This window comes from Antechinus flavipes, chromosome 2, assembly GCF_016432865.1.
Source record: "Antechinus flavipes isolate AdamAnt ecotype Samford, QLD, Australia chromosome 2, AdamAnt_v2, whole genome shotgun sequence".
Lineage (NCBI taxonomy): Eukaryota > Metazoa > Chordata > Mammalia > Dasyuromorphia > Dasyuridae > Antechinus > Antechinus flavipes.
The window spans coordinates 515,121,355-515,141,256 of NC_067399.1; the positions used below are offsets into that span (position 1 = coordinate 515,121,355).

General features: G+C 45.5%; 2 protein-coding genes across 2 annotated transcripts; one reads left to right on the forward strand and one right to left on the reverse strand.

Moving 5' to 3' along the window:
- Positions 1 to 7,861: 7,861 nt before the first annotated feature.
- PSME2 (proteasome activator subunit 2) lies at positions 7,862 to 11,123 on the reverse strand. The gene is made up of 11 exons (XM_051980541.1): positions 10,844 to 11,123; positions 10,480 to 10,512; positions 9,980 to 10,042; positions 9,661 to 9,747; positions 9,527 to 9,557; positions 9,338 to 9,435; positions 8,993 to 9,061; positions 8,752 to 8,819; positions 8,514 to 8,568; positions 8,121 to 8,207; positions 7,862 to 7,989 (listed from the first exon to the last, which is right to left on the reverse strand). The coding sequence occupies exons 1-11, from the start codon at positions 10,889 to 10,891 to the stop codon at positions 7,909 to 7,911; spliced, it is 720 nt and encodes a 239-aa protein (XP_051836501.1). The 5' UTR covers positions 10,892 to 11,123; the 3' UTR covers positions 7,862 to 7,908.
- Positions 11,124 to 11,427: 304 nt separating this feature from the next.
- On the forward strand, positions 11,428 to 19,487 carry RNF31 (ring finger protein 31). The gene is made up of 22 exons (XM_051980518.1): positions 11,428 to 11,574; positions 12,033 to 12,234; positions 12,465 to 12,611; positions 12,909 to 13,064; positions 13,295 to 13,354; positions 13,469 to 13,544; positions 13,799 to 13,976; positions 14,127 to 14,523; positions 14,747 to 15,019; positions 15,201 to 15,449; positions 15,675 to 15,857; positions 15,975 to 16,181; positions 16,491 to 16,664; positions 16,763 to 16,861; positions 16,960 to 17,049; positions 17,181 to 17,295; positions 17,499 to 17,617; positions 17,904 to 18,017; positions 18,194 to 18,251; positions 18,818 to 18,914; positions 19,109 to 19,277; positions 19,389 to 19,487. Exons 2-22 carry the CDS (start codon positions 12,034 to 12,036, stop codon positions 19,440 to 19,442), a joined length of 3,216 nt encoding a protein of 1,071 aa, XP_051836478.1. The 5' UTR covers positions 11,428 to 11,574; position 12,033; the 3' UTR covers positions 19,443 to 19,487.
- Positions 19,488 to 19,902: the final 415 nt, after the last annotated feature.

The window sequence follows — 19,902 nt, forward strand, 5'->3', positions numbered from 1 at the left end:
CATCTTGGTAAAGGAAACACACAAAATAATACTAAAGAAAATAACAACTTAAAAAAAAACAGATCATGCCAAATGGCAAAAACAGTACAAAAAGCCAATGAGGAAAAAGCATGCCCTTAAAAGAATTGGTCAAAATGGGTTGAAGGGGGAAAAAAATCCATTGAAGAAAATCAATGCTTTAAAAATAGAATTTAATAAATGGAAAGGGAGATATAAAAGCTCACTAAAAAAAAGAATCCCTTAAAAATTAGAATTGAGCAAATGGAAGTTAATGACTTTTTGAGAAATCAAGAAACATTAAAACATTAAGCCAAACAATGAAATATGGACTTTTGAACATGTCCGATATGAGGGATTGTTTTGCCTTAAAACTATGTGCTTTTGCTACTAGGGTTTTTCTTTAGCTTTTCTCTGTTTTTCTTTGTAAAAATGAGAAGTTGGGAAAGGGAAAAATAAATTCCTCTTAATTAAAAAAATAAAATGTTAAATTAAAAAAAAATTAAGCCAAAAGAATGAAAAAATAGAAGACAATGTCAAATGTCTCATTGGAAAAACAATTGACCTAGAAAATAGATCCAGGAGAAATAATTTTAAAATTATTGGACTACTTGAAAGCCTTGACAACAACAAAAAGAGCCCAGGCATCTCTACATTAAAATGTAATGTAAAATGTAATCTCTACATTAAAAGGATCAAAGGACTTGGAATATGATATTCAGGAGGGTGAAAGAGCTAGATTTACAACTAAGTAAGAACCACCTGCCCACCAAAAACTGAGGGAAAATAAAGAATTCTTCATGAAAAGATCAGAGTTGAATAGAAAATAGAATAGACTTTCAAGAAATTATCAAGGAAAACTGCCTTTATATTTTAGAACCAGAATGTAAAATAAAAATGGAAAGAATCCACCAATCTCCTAAAAGAGATCCCAGGAATATTATAGCCAAGTGCCAGGACTCCCAGGTAAAAAGAAAATTTTGCAAGCAACCAAAAATAAATAATTCAAATGTCATGAAGCCCCAGACAAGATAAAACAAGATTTAGTAATCTCTACATTAAAAGGATCAAAGGACTTGGAATATGATATTCAGGAGGGTGAAAGAGCTAGGATTACAACTAAGTAAGAACCACCTACCCACCAAAACTGGGGGAAAATAAAGAATTCTTCATGAAAAGATCAGAGTTGAATAGAAAATTTGACTTTCAAATACAAGACTCAAAAGAAGCATAAAACAATAGGGAGAATGAATCAACCTTAACCTCATCAGACACTTCATTTGGGTAGGAAGGAGATGGAGGAGAGGAGTGATAAAAGGGAAAACAAATTGGGGGAGGGGGTACTCAATAGCAAAACACTTTTGAGAGTGAAAAGAGAGAAAATATACTAAACAAGGGGGAAATACAGTTGTAAGAATAATTGTGAAAAAAAATTTTGAAGCAAGTGTCTCAATTAAAGACATCTTTCACAAGCGAATAGAGAATGGAGTCAAACTTACAAAAAATAAGTCATTCCCCAATTGATAAAAAAATCAAAAGATAAGAACAGTTTTCAGATGATGTAAACATAGCTATCTATAGCCATATGATAAAAAATGTTCTCACTCATTTTGATTGGGAAAATGCAAATTAAAACAGTTCTAAAGTGTTATACCATTATCTGTTATATTGAGTGATGATACTCAGAAAATCCTAGCTGAAACATGGAAAAGGAAAAAACTTGATAAGTAATGGGTTCTTTCTAAGATTGTAGAACTCAGATTTGGCTTGTCATCTAGTAACTTGAATATTACCAAACAACTAAAAGAAGGTAGAAAATTTATTTAAAACCTGGTAATGTTATTTTATCAGCCCTACTGACTCTTAATCTGATATGAGATGGAATTGTTACTTAATGATTGCTTATCAATTGTTAACTCTTACCTAAAGTCAAACAGAATTAAGGAAGCTTTATCCTGCCATTATTGTGCCTTTTGGCTTAAGTCAGGTGGGATTGATGCTGTTATAATTATGTCCCTGTTTTGTTTTGTTTTGTAGAAAATGTCTATAATCAGAGCAAATGGTCAATAGAAGATAGTAGCACAAGTATGTAAGATCTTGCTATTTTCAATATGAAAATATATAGTCATTATATTTTAAACAATCAGGAAAATGAGTATTTGGCCTAGTCATCTGCCTATTACTAGATAGATAGATATAGCTATGTCTATTTGAAATAAGATGCTTAATATTTCCAAATGATGTAAGAATAATTGGGTATTGATACAACTGTCTGTGGGACCTAGCTTTTATTCTACTGATTATTGAAACTAAATCAAAAACATGTTTAGTGTGGTGTGGAGATGAAAATGAGTATTTTAGTGCAATCAGTTTTCTTAGAGGATGTGTCTCAAAGGTGACCACTTATCCTTCGGACACTGCTTCACTCCCATTTTTCGTGATTCCCCTTTGGAACTGTTCCTTCAATCACACTCCTTGCTTCAGTGCTGGCAAGGATTTTGTAAATCTTGCTACATATAATGCTATCGTGAAAACTGACCATATTTTTCTTATTATGAATGGAATGGTGTTTTGTTTTTGGTTTTTCTACCTAACTGTAATGCTATTATAATCTCAACTTTTAATTCCACTTATAAGCTGGATGTATGTACTTCTTATACATACATATATTGCCACAAACATTTTTGTACATGGGGGTCTTTTCCCCTCATTTATGATCTTTTGGGATACAGACCCAGTACTGACTGGCTACTTTCAAAAGGTTTGGGGGCAAACTTCTGGGGATTCTAGTTTCTTTTTCTTCTGTTCCTTGTACTGACACCTTTTCTAATTGTTATTCTGCTTTTGACATTTGGGCCATGTCTTTTAAATCTTTTAATAAGATTTGTGTTTTCCAGACTAGCTTCTATCAGATTTCAGATGGCCTTACAGGAGGGATATAGATCCATATCTCAGCTTCTGGGTTTCACCCCCTGGAGATTATTTGCTTGATATTCACATCCATCTCCACTCTCTCACCACTGGGCCTTTAGGCAGGGTTAGCCCCTTATCAACCTGAAGCAGTTATGGAAGATGAAACCTTCATCTAGCTCTAAAAAAATTTTGAGTTCCAGCTCATTGAAGGGCAAATGATGGAATCTTAACTGGTTCCTATTCTCACTCTGACTCACTCTTTCTCTGTCTCTCTGTCTGTGTCTCTGTCTCTCTTTCACAAAAGCACATTTACTTTTTTCCATGTATATCTCTCATGAACCTCATCAGAACAAAAGTATCTTTTCCATTTATATCCTAAGATACTTCTAATCTCATCGGAGGTTGTCTGAATGTATTTGAGATTGCCCAATTATCCTGTTTTGCTCAATTCTCCCATTCTTTCTTTCTTTTCCTTCTCTCTATAATTCCTTGCATAAATTTTTCCAGAAATCCCATCACAACACAAACCCCATTCCTCTTTTTTTTTTTTTGCTGAGGCAATTGAGGCTAAGTGACTTGTCCAGGATCACATAGCCAGGAAGTATTAAGTGTTTGAGGACAGATTTGAACTCAGGTCCTCCTAACTTCAGGGCTGGTGCTCTATTCACTGCCCCAAGCCCCATTCCTCTTAACATTTTTGATGAATCCAAACACACTCACCCTCACTTTCCTAAAAAACAAACATGTTATTATATACCTCAACAATGATACTGTTTGAGGATGTATTCTGATGGAAGTGGACCTCTTTGATAAAGAGAGCCTTAATTGATCAAAGATGGGCAGAAGCAGCTACACCCAGAGAAAGAACACTGGAAATGAATATAAACTGCTTGCATTTATGTTTTTCCTCCCGGGTTATTTATACCTTCTGAATTCAATTCTCCCTGTGCAACAAGAAAACTGTTTGGTTCTGCACACATATATTGTATCTAGGATATACTGCAACCCATTCAACATGTAAAGGACTCTTGCCATCTGGGGGAAGGGGTGGAGGGAGGGAGGGGAAAAATCGGAACAGAAATGAATGCAAGGGATAATGCTGTAAAAAATTACCCTGGCATGCGTTCTATCAATAAAAAATTATTTAAAAAAACATGTTAAAAACAGAAAAGCAAAGAAAGATTTATGTGAATTGATATAAGGTGAAATAAATAGTATCAGGAAAGCAACACACACAGCTATTGCAATGGGGTAAATGGAAGAGACTATAATTACAAAACAATAGAAAGTACACAAGGTTTTGCAAGGATGAATGTTGAAAATTATCTATGTATGTATTTTGAAAATAAAAAGCTTTATAGCTGTGTGATCCTGAGCAAGTCACTTAACCCCTATTGCCTCAGCAAAACAAATAAACAAATAAAAATAAAAAGCTTTAATAAAAAAATTCAAAAAAATAAAAATAAAATAAAACAATAGAAAGTGAATGTTGCAGAAAACTGGTTCTGCACACATATATTGTATCTAGGACATACTGTAACCTATTTAACATGTAAAGGACTGCTTGCCATCTGGGGGAGGGGTAGAGGGAAGGGAGGGGAAAAATAGGAACAGAAGTGAGTGTAAGGGATAATGCTGTAAAAAATTACCCTGGCATGGGTTCTGTCAATAAAGTTATTTAAAAAAAAAAAAGAAAGAAAGAAAGTGAATCTTGCAAAAGTACAAAGAATATGCTTGACCCCAAAGAAGCCATATGAAAAGTTATCTCCTTCCAAACTCTGCTGTAGAAGTAAGAGGGTGGGACTGGTCAAACATAATAATAGATTTTTTCAAGCCCATGGTAAATTTACAGATTTTTTTTCTTCCTCTTTAAAAAAAAATTCTTTGTTATAAAGAATAGTTTTTGGGAAGGAAAGAAGGAATACAGAGGGAAATTGAGGTGATATAAAAAAAAATTATATTCATTTTTTTAAAAGAGAAAGAAATGAGTCCCCTTCACCCAAAACCAAAAACCTATAAAAGACCCTCCAAAAAACACATTAGTAACATAAAAGAACACTATCAATAGCCCAGATTCTAAGGCATGATTTTCAGAAGTGACTTTTGGGAATGTAGCTTAAAAGAATTCATCTAGAAGTTATACTCCATTTGGACATGAACCTGGTAGGCCCGAGACTGTGTAGTAATTGGGCTAAGCTTCAAGCTGATTTTCCTGAAGAATGAAGGTACTGTAGGAGAGAATATTCCTCAGAGGTGCTGGGAAAAAATGTTATGTTTGTTGTTAATACATTTTTGAAGTATTCCTATGAAAATGGGATCCTATTGTTGAAAATGTTTCCTGTTGTTAAGTGGTTAAATGGAACTGAGGATGCTAATCATGGGTTGCTATTAATAAGAAAAAATAGTCTTGGGGTTCCAGCTAGCAGTAGAGAAAAAACTACCTCAATTCACTGAGATATAGCCAGTCTAAGACTGAAAGACTAAAGTATACATGTTTCTTTTTCACTCACTATTATAAGGAATGACCCTATGGGGAAAGAGAGAGATACTGAAAAATTTAAAGTGATATGAAGATGAAAGATATCAATATAGTCAAATACATACACATTAACTTATCCCCTGAGAGGAGACAAAAAAATCCAGTTTCTTTCTTTCATTAGCAAGGTAGGAGATAATGAATATATAATGTTGCAAATGCTCTTAGACTCTGCTGGTATAACCCTTGGTTTTACTGAACTGGTTTTTTTTTTTCTCCTAATTTTTGTTAGAAGAAAAGTGTCCTCATTGCATAGGAGAGTGGAGGAGAATATATTTGTAAATATATAAAAACAAAAAGCCATCAATGAAAGTAACACAATCTTTACTCCCTCATGTTAGAATTGTTCGCCCCAAGACTTGCCATAGCTAGTAGTAACCTGGAAGACTAACAAAAAAACCCAACCCAAACATGGTTTGGAATTAGAGCATGTATAAAGTCGAAAGAACCTTGGACTTGGAGTGTGAATTCTGGCCATGCTACTTAAGGACTTGTATGACTTTCAGCAAGTCACTTAATGTCGCTGAGTTTCAGTTCTTCATCTATAAAGGAGATGTTTGGAGCAGATGACCTTTACTCATCTCCTCTGTCATCTTGAAATTCTATGTTCTCATTTTTCTCCTCTCTAAAGCAATAGGTTTGGAGTACATCCTTTTCACTTATGTTTTTCTTCTAATTGCTACAGTCTGCTGACGGTTATACACTTGGGGGAGCAATAAAGAAAAGGCTGTTCAAAGAGATGCTTGAACATTATTCAAAAATAGCAACTTGCCCAGAAAATACTCTTTTGTGCTACCAAGGTAGCCATTTCTTTTTAGGAGACAGAGCAGCAGTAGAGAGGAGAGGCAAATGGAATTGACTTCCCCAAGGTCACACAGCTAAATTTGAACTCAAGTGCTCTTGACTTCAGACCCAGTCTTCTTTCCAGAAAGTCCATGAAATAAAGGGGCTGCCAAAAAGTTACCAAATTGTGCATACCCTTTGATCCAGCAGTGTTTCTATTGGGCTTATATCCCAAAGAGATACTAAAGAAGGGAAAGGGACCTGTATGCGCTAAAATGTTTGTGGCAGCCCTGTTTGTAGTGGCTAGAAACTGGAAATTGAATGGATGCCCATCAATTGGAGAATGGCTGGGTAAATTGTGGTATATGAATGCAATGGAATATTATTGTTCTGTAAGAAATGACCAGCAGGATGAATACAGAGAGGACTGGCGAGACTTACATGAACTGATGGTAAGTGAAATGAGCAGAACCAGGAGATCACTTTACACTTCGACACCGATATTGTATGAGGATGTATTCTGATGGAAGTGGATTTCTTTGACAAAGAGACCTGAGTTTCAATTGATAAATGATGGACAGAAGCAGCTACACCCAAAGAAAGAACACTGGGAAACGAATGTGAACTATTTGCATTTTTGTTTTTCTTTCCGAGTTGTTTTTTACCTTCTGAATCCAATTCTCCCTGTGCAACAAGAGAACTGCTCGGTTCTGCACACATATATTGTATCTAGGATATACTGCAACATATTTAACATCTATAGGACTGCTTGCCATCTAGGGGAGGGGGTGGAGGGAGGGAGGGGGAAAATCGGAACAGAAGCAAGTGCAAGGGATAATGTTGTAAAAAAAAAAAAAATTACCCTGGCATGGATTCTGTCACTATAAAGTTATTATAAAATAAAATAAAATATTTTTTTAAAAAAAGAAAGAAATAAAGGGGCTGCTCTAGAAATAATTATGCTATGGTTCATGCTATGATTTATTGTGATATTGTTATATTTTAGCTTTTGACCTGATGGTCCATGTTAAAAGTTATTGATTTAATAATAATTACAATGAAAGCTACAGGTAGTATATAAAAAAGCTTAAATAGAAGACAACCACCTATCTCAACACATGTTTTAAAAAATAGCAAGGAAAGACCCTGAAATACAAGACATGCTTCCTAACACTTAAAGCTATCCAAAATAGAATGGACTGCCTCAGAAAGTCTCACTGGAGAATTTAAGTACAGGCTGGAGAAATTTTTATATTTTTTGGATGACTTTTTAAGTATGTGGTGTAGAGAGTTCCTACTCAGCCATGGAAACATACAGCCTTTAAGATCTCTTCCAACCTGTACTCTAAGACACATAATCTCTAATATGTAGGATGTCTAGGATGTGGACATCCATGATCTTGGTAGAGACAGTTCACTCCTATGACTTTCATGCTGGACTTGGAGTTCTGAATATGGGATGTGGGTAAAGCACCCACTTGGGTTTCTCAGAACTGTCTGTGTTTCAAAGTAAAAAAAAATCCCTTGACAATACAGAAATGCACAGTCATATTGCCCTTGAGGCAGTATCTGATTCTTCTCCTCCCACAGTTCCCCAGAACAGATATAATAAGCACAAAGTAACCAGCACAGTTTGTTAGAAGAGTTAAGATTATTTATTTCCCTTATGGCCTTGGGGCTCAGTACATAGATGGCTTCTCTTCACCCTTTGGGTTGGTGATCTTCTCTAGGTTGTTGCTGATGATGTGATAGAGCTCAGCCTGAATAAATGAGTCAAAGTAGTAGCTAGAACTTCTTCCCTGGCCCTCTTTTCAACTCCCCCCTTCCTTGCCATCCTTTCCCTTCAAACCATCATCATTCTATATTTCTTCTAGTCTTCACCCTTACTCACGTAGAAAGAACGGAGATCCATCACTATGGTCCGAAGTTCTCTATAGACTGCCTCATCCCGTTCATGCACCAAGGTCCGATAATCCATCTGGGAGAGGGAAAGGTAAAGTTGGGTCATGTCTCTGGAAGAGCATGGGATGTGCCTGGTTTGCTCATAGAAGGGAATGAACAAACTGAAGGCATGCCATCTGTCTCAGCCACAGGAAACAGAATTCCATAGGATCAGGTAGACTGGCTAGGATCCAGGAATCCTTCCTCTAGGGAATCTAGGGGTTCTTTTTGTTTTGGTCTTCCCCAGCACTTCTTTTTTATCCATTCCCAGTATCATATGTCTCAACCAAGAGCTGGAGGGACTTTCCATGATGTTCTGAGATGGGTAGGAATGCCAACTCACCACATGAGTCTCCTTGGAGGCCTTGGCCACGGCATCTCCGCGTTCAGAGAAGTACCTTACAGGAAGAGAGAGAGTTGACTATAGGTATGGGAGCTCTTCAGGAAACACACTCCTCTAGGGTATTTCCCCAAAGCCTCATCTCTTCGTGGGAAATGCCCAGTGCAGGAGAGATAGACCAGCCTCTGAATTCTAAAGTAATTTCTCCCACTTCCCATGCCTATTCTCAAGCCTAGTTTACTTGGAAATGGTTGTCTGAAAGCTTTCCACTTTGGTTTTCACTGCTGCCACTCGTTCTAGAACCTTTTCCTGTGAAGATAAACAGAGTGAGAAGACTGAGAACAACATAACCTCCTCCTCATTCCATCCCATGTTCCTGACATTTCTCTTTCCCTTTTATTCTTGTTCCAGCCATACCCTTTTACCTCCCAAACATTTCTGTACTCTAATAGTTTTTGCTTCTTCACTTTTCCTTTCCTTACCTGGATGGCCACCCCAAAGTCATTGCCATCTTCAATCTTGGGGATCAGGTGTTGGATCCAGGTGATCACCTATGTCAGAGAAGTTTCTATGATTGATTGCCTAGTGCTTTCATGAAAAAGACATTACATTCTATACTATTACACACAGAAAGAATAAGGAACAGTTCCTGTCCTCAAAGAGCTTAACTTATCATCAGCAGGACTACAGCCCATAAAAGCAACCCATTTAATGAGAAGGAAAGGGACTTAGAGAAGACAAATCTTAAAAGAAAAAAAGGTTTACAGGAGAGCCCCAAGTCTTAGAAACAGGTATCTGAGGAAAAAAAGAGAAGTCCTCTGTCTTACCAGAATACATTTTTCTTTGAGAGTTCGAATCTCTGGCTTAACTTGATCAATTAGTGCCAAGATTTTCTCATTCCCAGGGAGGAAGCCACACTTGGGAACTAAGGGAGAAATGAAGTATCAGTCACAGAATTCAAACATCTTCTTATATCCTTCAATCAAGTGCTTTCTTCCTAAGGTTTCTTTCCTTACCTTCTTTCTTTTCTTGTTTGTCTGTCTCCATCTGAAGAAAAAAAATCATTGGAATTGAGAAATTTGAGGGAGACTGAGGAGGAAATATTGTTGTGGAGTTTGCAGTTTCAATTTGTCAGCTCCTGGGGCCTCACCTCATCATCCTTGGGTGGAGGATCTGGAATAGGAATGTCCAGTGGTGCCCGAAGAGAGGTTAGGTCAATCACATTGAAAGATTCCTCCTGCCCAAAAGTAACTGTTAGGTTCTTGTCCGGCTTTTTCTCTCTTAAGCCAGCCTAAAGCCCCAATTCCATACATCTTCTTCTCCCTCAATTAATCTTTCCAAAATTCAGATTACACCACTTCCTTTGACCCATGTAAGCAATTGCCACAGTCGCATAGGGAAAGTCTTGGATGTAAGTTAAGAGTACAAGATCGGTAAAGGTAGGAACAGGAAGGGCCGCCACTGCTTACCTTCAAAAGCTGATGCAGTTGAATGATTTTCCGAGGTAGGAAGACTGAGAGGAACTCCTCAGCCTGCAGCAAAGAAAGAATATGATCCCAAAAGGAAGTGGGGGTGCAGGAAGGGCTCGAAGAATAGAAACCAAAGGGCTTCGTCAGAAAATTGTAGAGTGAGAAGTTTTAGGGAGTGGGAAGGACCTTGGAGATCATCTGATATAATGTTTTCCAAGATGAAGAAATGAAAACCCAGTGAATTAGGAGCTTGTTCGAGGCCACCCAGATCTGGTTCCCAGACCAGTGCTTTTTCTGCTACGCTGTGCTGGAGGCAGAGTGAAGGAGGCACAAGAGTATGCAATCAGATTGGAGGGGAGAGGTTAAGACTGAGGACCCAACTTGAGTCTTGGGCCTGAACTCGGGTCAGAGTCAAGGCCAGAGTCCCGAGGGAAGGTGGTTAATTCGTTCTCAGGTCAGAGTTTAAGAAGCAAGTTTACACTGAATCCAAATCGACTCACCTCCTGGAAGAGATTTTGCCGGAACACATCCACCTGTGGAGATTTGGTGGGTCATAGGGGGAAAAGGCGGGGGGTGTAAAATGGGGGTAAAGGCTCTGGGGCTTTCCTCCCACCCACCCCCGACCTAGCTAGCTACTAGCTCCCCCTTGGCTCGGCCCTTTCCCACCTCCATGAAGTTGCCCCTTGCCTAAGCCCGGATCTGGGGCTGACCCTGGACTGCATGCCCAAAGCAGAAGCGAAAGCACTGAAGAGACTGACTAGAAAGGCTCCCCAGCCCCCAGCCCAACGCTCCGGTCCTGGCACAGGTGCAGCCGCATCCCGCCGCACGACAACCAGCCCGCAGGGCAACCCCCAGCCGCCTTACTTGTTTGCGGGCCACCCCGCTCAGCCTCAGCTCACACGCCTTGGCCATGCTGTCGAGGGGCCGAAGAAGATCAGAGGTCTCCCAGCTCCTCACCCGGAGCTCCGGCTTTCGCTTTCACTCCCCTTTGGCAGCTCCGCCCCCGCCTGGGCCGGGCCCCGCTTTATCTCCCGGGAGCCCCCTGCTGGTCCTCCGGAGGTGCAGCGTCCCAGGAGGAGGGAATCCCTCGCCAGAAAGGAGGCCGGGCCCCAGGCATCCCCGGCTAGAGGGAGAGGCGGGAGAGAAGGACCGTGCCTTTTTCCCAGCCCACAGGTTACTAGTCCCGAGCACTGTACTCGCTTCGACCACGCCCCTCTAAGGCCCCGCCTCCTCGAAGACCAGCCTCGCCTTCTTTATAATCGCTCCTCTTTCGTTAGCCTGACCCCACCCCGGTCCGTGGCGTCCTTTTGCCACCCCCATTTCCTAGCCGAGTCCCGCCTCCCTCAGGGCCACGCCCCCCAGCCACTCAGCCGCTTTCCCTCTCCGGGGGCCTCCTTCCCACCTCCTCCTATTTAGCCTCGCCCGCTTCCGTCGGAGCAGTCGAGGTCCCTCCCTTTTCCCGAGAACTTCCTGTTCCTTGCCCGGAGAGAGGGAGGCCCGGGAAGCAGCCTCCGGTTGAGAACTGAGCCGGCCAGGGTGTTGTGCGGCCGTCCCGCTGCTGCAGCGTGAGCCGGGGAGCCGGAGGAGGCTAGCCGGTGGGCGCGGGAAGGAAGGCATCGCCTCCCGGAGGGTGGGGGGTGGGGACAAGCTGGGCGGATGATCCTCTAGCGGCTCGGGGATTGAGGGACGGAGGGAGGTCAGGGCATGCTAGGTGTCCGGTCACAGGTCATCCCAGACTCAGCAGTTTTGAATCTCTCCGTCTCCTTCCTCGGGAGCTGCCCGGGGCCGCAGCCCCGATCGGGCACACAGGCAGAAAGCCCAGGGCAAGACAAGGGGAAGAGGGTCCCCACCTGTCTGCGTTGGCTGAGGAGGAAGGACCGGCCGACGGGCTGGGCCGGGCCGGGCCAGGACTGCGCGCCCGGAGCCCCCACAGAGCCGCCAGAGGCCGGTGGTTCCGAGATGGGCAGGCTAACTCTGTGAAGTTTGGCGACTCAGGGGAGCGCCCCCGTCTAATTGACCCAGCCCCCTTGTGCCTTCCCCTTCCCTCCCTCAGGATGTCAGGGGAGGGGCTGCAGGAAGAGGAGCGGGTCTTCCTGGCTGCCCGTGAAGAGCTGGTGGAAGCCCTGACCAAGGATCCCGGACAGACGTTTTCCCCAGAGAAGTTGCTTGGACTGCTGGACAACTCCCTGCCCCTTTCCACCCGCTACCCGCGGCTGGATGCCTCCCGTCTGGTCTGTAGCAATGCCCAAGGAGAGGTGAGTGAGCATAAAGACCAGCGATGTGTTTAGAGGAGAGAACTGGAGGGGGACTGACTGATGGAGAGAGTTTTTGGAAGATGGACAGAAACACGTGCAAGACCAGAAGAAGGAAAGGAAAGAATTAAGGGTTGGAGTAGGGAACTAGTCTACAGGGATGGAGACTTGGGAACTGTAACATGTGACATTCGTATTTTGCCAAATCAAGTCCTTTCACTATGCTTTTGCAGCCCAGTCAGTACTTGCGCAGGCTGTCCACTGCATTGAACATCCTAGAGAAATATGGCCGAAATCTGCTTAGTCCACAAAGACCACGCTATTGGCGTGGGGTCAAGTTCAATAACCCGGTCTTCAGAAGCACTGTGGATGCCGTGCAGGTGAGATTCTAATGTTGAGACCAGGGAGGGTGCGACTGGGAAATTAAGTGCCAAGGTTACCCGGAATTGGGCTGGAAGTTTTGGGCGGCCCAGAAGCGACACCTGTGCTAGGGATAGCCTGTTCTGTGAAAAGTGTGATAGTTTAAAAAAAGGGTTTTCATGGGATCGGAATGAGATTGTCCAGTTACGATGGGATCTCTAAACAGTAATGAGGTACAACATGCGGGTCTGTGTCAGAGGAAAGAGATGCAAGAGTGGGCAATTCACAGACAGGCAATGACTGGGGGTTCATGACAGGGGGGCCGGGAAGTTCTTCGCCTATATGGGTACACAGAACAGCAGCCAGATGGCTTAAGCTTCCCTGAGGGGCAACAGGAGCCGGATGGTCATCGTGTGGCTACAGTTACTGTGGACGTCTTATTACTTCGAACTGAGCTCACCCTTCTCCTGGAGGTAAGATATTTTCCTCATAAATAGGGATTTAGCCTAATCTTAAGCCACTTTATAGATACCAACTCAGCTGAATCCCAAGCATGGAGCACTTCCTTCCCCCTCCTTCCTCAAACCATACAGAGAGATCATCTGCTCTATTCGTTCCCTTTCCCTGTGAATGGATAGAGACCAGGTTCCTAGGGATAGTATGGCTGGAGGTTCTGATCGTGCTCCATTTATTCTGCCCACAGAAATCTCACCCACGGCCAAAGGCACTAGAACAACTGCTAAAAGAGGGATCTGGCGGTGAGGTAAGGAGGAAGGGGTTCCTTGGTATCATGGGGAGATTGATGAGAAAAGGAAGCTAGGGAAATGAGGACTGTGAGTTTCACTGAACCCTCTAAACATTACCCTTCCTTCCTCAGATGCTGCTCTTGTCTGAATTAGTTTCTCCACTAAGAGAGACCACTTCAAATTCTCTTCCTGCTCCCCAAACTCAAGGTACTGCTACATTTTTGGAGGAGGGAGACAGTCAAATATAGTATCAAGATGATGAAGATTTGTGAAATTTCACTATATGCAAATATAATTCTTTCAGTCCTTGTTTCTTTTTCATTAAAGAGATGAAACTGACTCCTTGAATCTAGTCATATTAAGGAACGTATACTAGTTCATAGCTTATGTAAATTATATACACATAATCCAGAGGAAATGGTGTTCTTAAGGTAATTTGTAATTATTCTTCTCTTGTCCAGGTACCATACCAGGTTCTTGCTTTCTGTGTGGCTCTGTCCCAGGCACACTGCATTGCCCAACCTGTGGTCATGCTCTTTGCCCAGCCTGTGACTGCCTTTTCCATCGACACCCATCCCGTGCCCATCATATTCGACAGCCCCTGCTTGGGAATCGCCCAGCCTCCAACCTTAGCTCTAGGTAAGAGCTCCCTCCCTTCTTGATTGATTTTTCTTGATTGATCCTCTGAGGGAAGGATGAGTGGGAAGACAAGCTAAGAAAATTAAAAATGCTCAGCAGTACAGAATTTAACTATCTGTTATTTAAGATAGCTCTATGTTTTTGTTACAGTTTGTCAAACCTAGCCCCACCTCGGGCCCTGCTCACATCTCCACCCACCTTTGGGGACTGCTCTCTTCCTTCTTGGTCAAGTCCAGCCCCAGAGCCACCTAGCACTCGCCCGCCTTGGCACTGTGCTGCCTGCGCCATGCTGAATGAAGCTCGAGCGGTGTTGTGTGTAGCCTGTGACCGGCCCCGAGGGTGCAAGGGGGTAGGGCAAGGGACGGAGAGCCCTCGGCCCGGAGGATTGGGGGGTGGACCCCAGCGGGGCCGCTGGGCCTGTCAGAGCTGCACCTATGAGAACGAGGCTGCTACGGTGCTCTGTGCCATCTGTGAGCGACCTCGGCTTGCCCAGCCCCCCAGCCTCGGGGACGTCCGAGACACTGGGGCCCGCCTGCCTGCGATGGAGGTAATGTGAATCCTAGCCTCCCCTCAAGTGAGACTGCCCGGAGCTCTCTCAGAGCTTTGCTTTCCTCGATGCTCTCTCCAACCCCCTTTTTCTGCCTGCACCCTCTTGTGTTCCCAGGATTTTTTCTTCTCTGTCCGCCCAGCTTTAGGTCTTTTTTCTTGGGAAGTAGCTCCAAAGGGTGAACCTTTCAGGGGTAATGACTATCCCAGTCTACTTCCTCTAGGCTGGTGACTGGCACTGTGTTCACTGTACCTTCCGAAACTCTGGCCCAGGCTGGGTGTGTTCCATGTGTAACCGGACCAGTAGCCCCACGCCACCACTCCCCTCCTGGCTCCCTGCTAGCTCGCTGGGAGAGGGAGCCCGAGCCAGTGCCTGCCTCAAGCCAGTGTCCGCACACCGCCTGGGCACCCCTCTGCCCACCCTCCGGGGAGAGCCTGAGCAGCATCGCCAGGACAAGATGCGGGAGGACGGGCTGCGATTGGTGGCCATGATCCGAGTAAGTCTGAGGAGGGGACCACCTCTTAGGGAAGAGGAGCAGAGCGTGGAGTGGGGAATGGGTCGGGTTCTAGAATTCCCTACAGTCAGAACTCTTTTCTGGGGGGAGGGTGAAGAATGCCTTTCCTTACCTTTGTCTTAAAGAAGCCCCCCCACCACTGGGGGGCGGGGGGTGTCCCCAGGCAGGAGAAGCCGAAGGTGCGTGCCCAGAGGAGATCTTCTCAGCGCTACAATACTCGGGCACAGAGGTGCCTCTGCAGTGGCTGCGCTCAGAGCTGCCCTATGTGCTGGAGATGGTGGCAGAGATGGCAGGGCGGCAGGACCCCAGTCTGGGTGCATTCTCCTGCCAAGAAGCCAAGCGGGCCTGGCTAGATCGTCATGGCAACCTGGATGAGGCTGTGGAGGAGTGTGTTCGAGCCAGGCGCAGGAAGGTGGGGCAGGGTTGGAGGGTGAGGAACTGGGGCCAGGGGGGTAACTTGGTACCAGGAAATATTAATAAATGAATGGGGGTGGGATTGGAGTGGAGGGTGGGGTTAGGATGTCAGAACAAGTATTTGACTGAACTGGATATGCAAAATAAGATGAAATATCAAGGTGGCCCTTAGAATTTAGAGCTTTGGTTTTTTGGTTTTCTTCTTTATTACTGTAAATACTAGGTTCGGGAGTTAGAAGTCCTAGGCTTTGGGCGAGAGGAGGGAGCCTTGCAAGCGCTCTATCAACACGGTGGAGATGTGGGACGAGCCCTCACGGAGCTGCAGCGGCAGCGCCTAGAGCCCTTCCACCAGCGCCTGTGGGAGGCCCCCGAGTCTAACCCTTCCTGGGATGGGCCCGATAAGCAGGTACTCGATGAGACAATCCATGACAAAGCAGAAAAAGCAATAAAGTTGTAATCCTGGAAAAGGCCTGGCCAGGAGGGAGTATCCTGACAGATATTCTACTGTGCCTTCACATCCCAGAGTCTGATACGGCGGCTCTTGGCAGTCTACTCTTTACCAAGCTGGGGCCGGGCAGAGCTGGCCCTTTCCCTGCTTCAGGAGACCCCTAGGAACTATGAGCTGCTGGACGTGGTGGAGGCAGTTCGACATAGTCCTGACCGGGCCTTCCTGCGCCGACTGCTCGCCCAAGAATGTGCTGTCTGTGGCTGGGCCCTTCCGCGAAACCGGGTAACTTCCTTTCCTCAGTCTTGGCTGAGGGATGGCCCCTCGCTGCCAGCTGGTATACCTTTTCCCATGAAATGAGACCCTCAAACTCCCTCCAGCCCAGCTCATGACTCCTAAAAGACCATCAAGTGGACTTTTTGTATTTGTTGGTTCAGGGGAGCCTTTGCTGTGCCCTCCCGTTCCCTCAGATGCAGTGAGCGGGTGTCTTCCTAGCCAGGGTACAGAGGCTAGTCTTCACCCGATCCTAGCAGCCTCGCTCTCTCTCCTGTGGCTTATTTTCTCCTGACACGACTCCCCCTCCTCATGGCCCAGATGCAGGCGCTGACCTCCTGTGAATGCACCATCTGCCCAGACTGCTTCCGGCAGCACTTCACCATTGCCCTGAAGGAGAAGCACATCACAGATATGGTGTGTCCGGCCTGTGGACGTCCTGACCTGACTGATGAGACCCAGCTGGTCAGCTACTTCTCTACCCTGGACATCCAGGTACCAAGCGACCCCAAAGTGAAGCCCATGCAGCGCAGGGGGTCCGGGGTTCCCGCTGGTTGGGGACCCCTTCCACCTGCCTCTTTGTGTTCTCCTAGTTGCGAGAGAGCCTGGATCCTGATGCTTATGCGCTGTTCCACAAGAAACTGACGGAGCGTGTGCTCATGCGTGACCCCAAATTCTTGTGGTGCACTCAGGTGAGATGGTGAGGAAATGGCCAAAGAGCACAGGGAAACCAGGAAAAGACTGGTTGACAGGATGGAAAAGGGCTAATGATGCCTTCTGTCCCAACCAGTGTTCCTTTGGCTTCATCTACGAACGAGAGCAGCTGGAAGCCACATGTCCCCAGTGTCACCAGACTTTCTGTGTTCGTTGCAAGCGTCAGGTAAAGGGAAACAAGTCAAAGAGGGGCTGAAACAGTGGGGGGGATTTGAAAGATTGGGGAGCAAGAACTGGATCATAGTTTTATTTGGGATTGCAAGTCTCTAGCTAAAGTGGTTGGTTTTCCTCCTATAGTGGGAAGAACAGCATCGGGGCCGGAGCTGTGAAGATTTTCAGAGCTGGAAACGTGCCAATGACCCTGAGTACCAGGCCCAGGGCTTGGCCATGTACCTGCAGGAGAATGGCATCGGTAAGGCCTCCTCTGTCCCTCCTCTCCAAGATACAGGCCTCTTCCTTCCTCAAACCACTCACCATTCTCTGCCATCATTTACCCACAAGCCTTTCATCTACCTTTGCCATTCTTACCCTTGTCAAAAAAGGTCAAAATGGAGAAATTCCTTGCTGTGAGCCAGCTTTGCTAGCTTGCATTCCTGATGCTGTTTGTTCCCATAGATTGTCCCAAGTGTAAGTTCTCCTATGCTCTGGCCCGGGGTGGATGTATGCACTTCCACTGCACCCAGTGCCGCCATCAGTTCTGCAGTGGCTGCTACAGTGCCTTCTACGCCAAGAACGTACGTGTGAGGTGGGAGGGGGAGGAGGATGGGGAATGGGATCAGACCACACTTGGGTTTGAGGGATATGTCATTAGGAGGAAGTGATGGAGGATATGGAGAGAGTGGGGTTGGAGGGGTAGAGGAGTTATTATGCTGTTGAACTTCTCTCCCCATTGCCCCCACTCCTGACTTTAGGTCCTCTGGTTTCCCATCACCACCCTACCCCTCATGAAGGGAGTTACTGACTGCCAGAACCCAATACCTTCTCCAGTTTACTTTCTTTTCCTCCTTGGGTTCCTATCAGAAATGTCCAGATCCTAATTGCCGGGTTAAGAAATCACTGCATGGCCATCATCCTCGAGACTGTCTCTTCTACCTTCGAGACTGGGATGCTCTTCGTCTCCAGAAGTTGTTACAGGTCAGAAGCTTCTAAGACTAGGAGGAGAGGACCTCATCAGGAAAAATTTCAGGGTGTCGGGTGTCGGGGTTCCATTGTCTCAAAAATTCCCTTCATGAATCACTTTGAAGGCTAGGGGAGATAGTTTAAAGAAAGAAATGGAAGCTAGCTCAACTCACTTGTCTTTCCCTTCCCAGGACAATGGCATTACTTTCAATACAGAACCTCCAGCCGGAACCCGGGCAGTCCCTGGAGGTGAGTGAGGTTGTCATCTTGGAACTCCTGCCAATCTCCAGTTGTAGTTGCTCACTGAGAGGGGAAAGCCTTCTCTGTGGTGAAGGAACAGAGATAGGGGTTATTCTACTATGCTTATAGGGTGAGGGTAGGGAGGGAAATGGCTCCATAAACCCCTTAACTTTCTTGTTCATTAGTTCATTCTTTGATATTAGTTCTCTATTATTTAAAAGGCATTGTCCTAGGCACTGTGGTCACTACAAAGAAGTATTCAAACAAAACCCCTGTCCTTTGGGAGTTTTTATTTTAAAAGAATAAAACATGCACGATTTGAAATTTAATTAACAGTCAAGATCTCACAAAACAACATGCAATTAAATGCAAAATTAATGGCACAAAGTTTACTCTAAAGGTTGAAGATTTGAGATGTTAATGGGGCTCCTTCTGTGACAGAGTTGATAATTCTGGATATTAATGCATTCCCATCACCCATGTTGGGAGCTACTCTTCCTCTGGATTTGGGTGAATAATATACCCATTATGCTTTGAGGGCAACCACCTTCCTGACAGACCTTCTGTCCCCTCAGGTGGCTGCCGTGTGATGGAACAGAAGGAGGTTCCTGGTGGGCTCAAAGATGAAGCCTGTGGAAAAGAGACCCCAACTGGGTATGCTGGACTCTGCCAGTAAGTACCAGGCTGGGAAGAAGCTCCTTTTAGGAAGGTACTGAGACTTGTGCACCGATTCCTTAAAGAATGGGAGCTGAAATGTGCTTACTGGGGACAGAGTCTGGGCAGAACACATAAGGTCTGATGATTTCTGGATGGTGAGGAGTTCCAGAAGTAGGCCCAATACCTTTCCTGCTTCTCCCACCCCTCAGGGCACACTATAAGGAGTACCTAGTGAGCCTCATCAATGCCCACTCACTGGACCCAGCAATGCTGTACGAGGTGGAGGAGCTGGAGACAGCCACTGAGCGCTATCTGCATGTCCGGCCTCAGCCGGCAGCAGGGGAGGAAGCCTCCAGCTACCAGGCTCGATTGCTACAGGTGAAGAGATGGTGGAGGGCTCTCAGCTATTTTGACTTCCAAAGATCCTCTTGGCCAGCCTAGAATCCCTTAATATCTGGTTTTAACCCACTTTCCCATTTCTTCTTGCAGAAGCTGCTAGAAGAGGTGCCACTGGGCCAGAACATCCCTCGCAGGAAGAAGTAGCTGAGGCTGGGGCCCTCAGGAAAGTCCCTGTACCCCCTTCTCCAGGGGCTGGGGCCCTCAGGAAAGTCCCTGTACCCCCCTCTCCAGGGGCTGGGGCTCTCAGGAAGGCCTCTGTCTCTCTCTCCAGGGGCTGGGGCCCTCAGGAAGGCCTCTGTGTCCCTCCTCCAGGGGCTGGGGCCCTCAGGAAAGCCTCTGTGTCTCTCTCCAGGGGCTGGGGCCCTCAGGAAGGCCTCTGTATCCCTCTCCAGGGGCTGGGGCCCTCAGGAAAGCCTCTGTCTCCCTCCTTCAGGGGCTGGGGCCCTCAGGAAGGCCTCTGTCTCCCACCTCCAGGGGCTGGGGCCCTCAGGAAGGCCTCTGTCTCCCACCTCCAGGGGCTGGGGCCCTCAGGAAGGCCTCTGTCTCCCACCTCTTGGGGCTGGGGCCCTCAGGAAGGCCTCTGTGTCTCTCTCCAGGGGCTGGG

Bases quoted from the DNA above. Each gene is read 5' to 3' on its own strand.
- RNF31 (XM_051980518.1), top strand. From the start codon at position 12,034: ATGTCAGGGGAGGGGCTGCAGGAAGAGGAGCGGGTCTTCCTGGCTGCC. The intron at 12,612-12,908 runs GTGAGATTCTAA...GGTTCATGACAG, and splicing joins GCACTGTGGATGCCGTGCAG to GGGGGCCGGGAAGTTCTTCG. The intron at 18,915-19,108 runs GTAAGTACCAGG...CCCACCCCTCAG, and splicing joins GGGTATGCTGGACTCTGCCA to GGCACACTATAAGGAGTACC.
- PSME2 (XM_051980541.1), bottom strand. From the start codon at position 10,891: ATGGCCAAGGCGTGTGAGCTGAGGCTGAGCGGGGTGGCCCGCAAACAA. The intron at 9,748-9,979 runs GTAAGCAGTGGC...ACTTTTGGGCAG, and splicing joins AACTGCATCAGCTTTTGAAG to GAGGAATCTTTCAATGTGAT. The intron at 8,208-8,513 runs GTGAGTTGGCAT...TCCCTCTCCCAG, and splicing joins CCTCCAAGGAGACTCATGTG to ATGGATTATCGGACCTTGGT.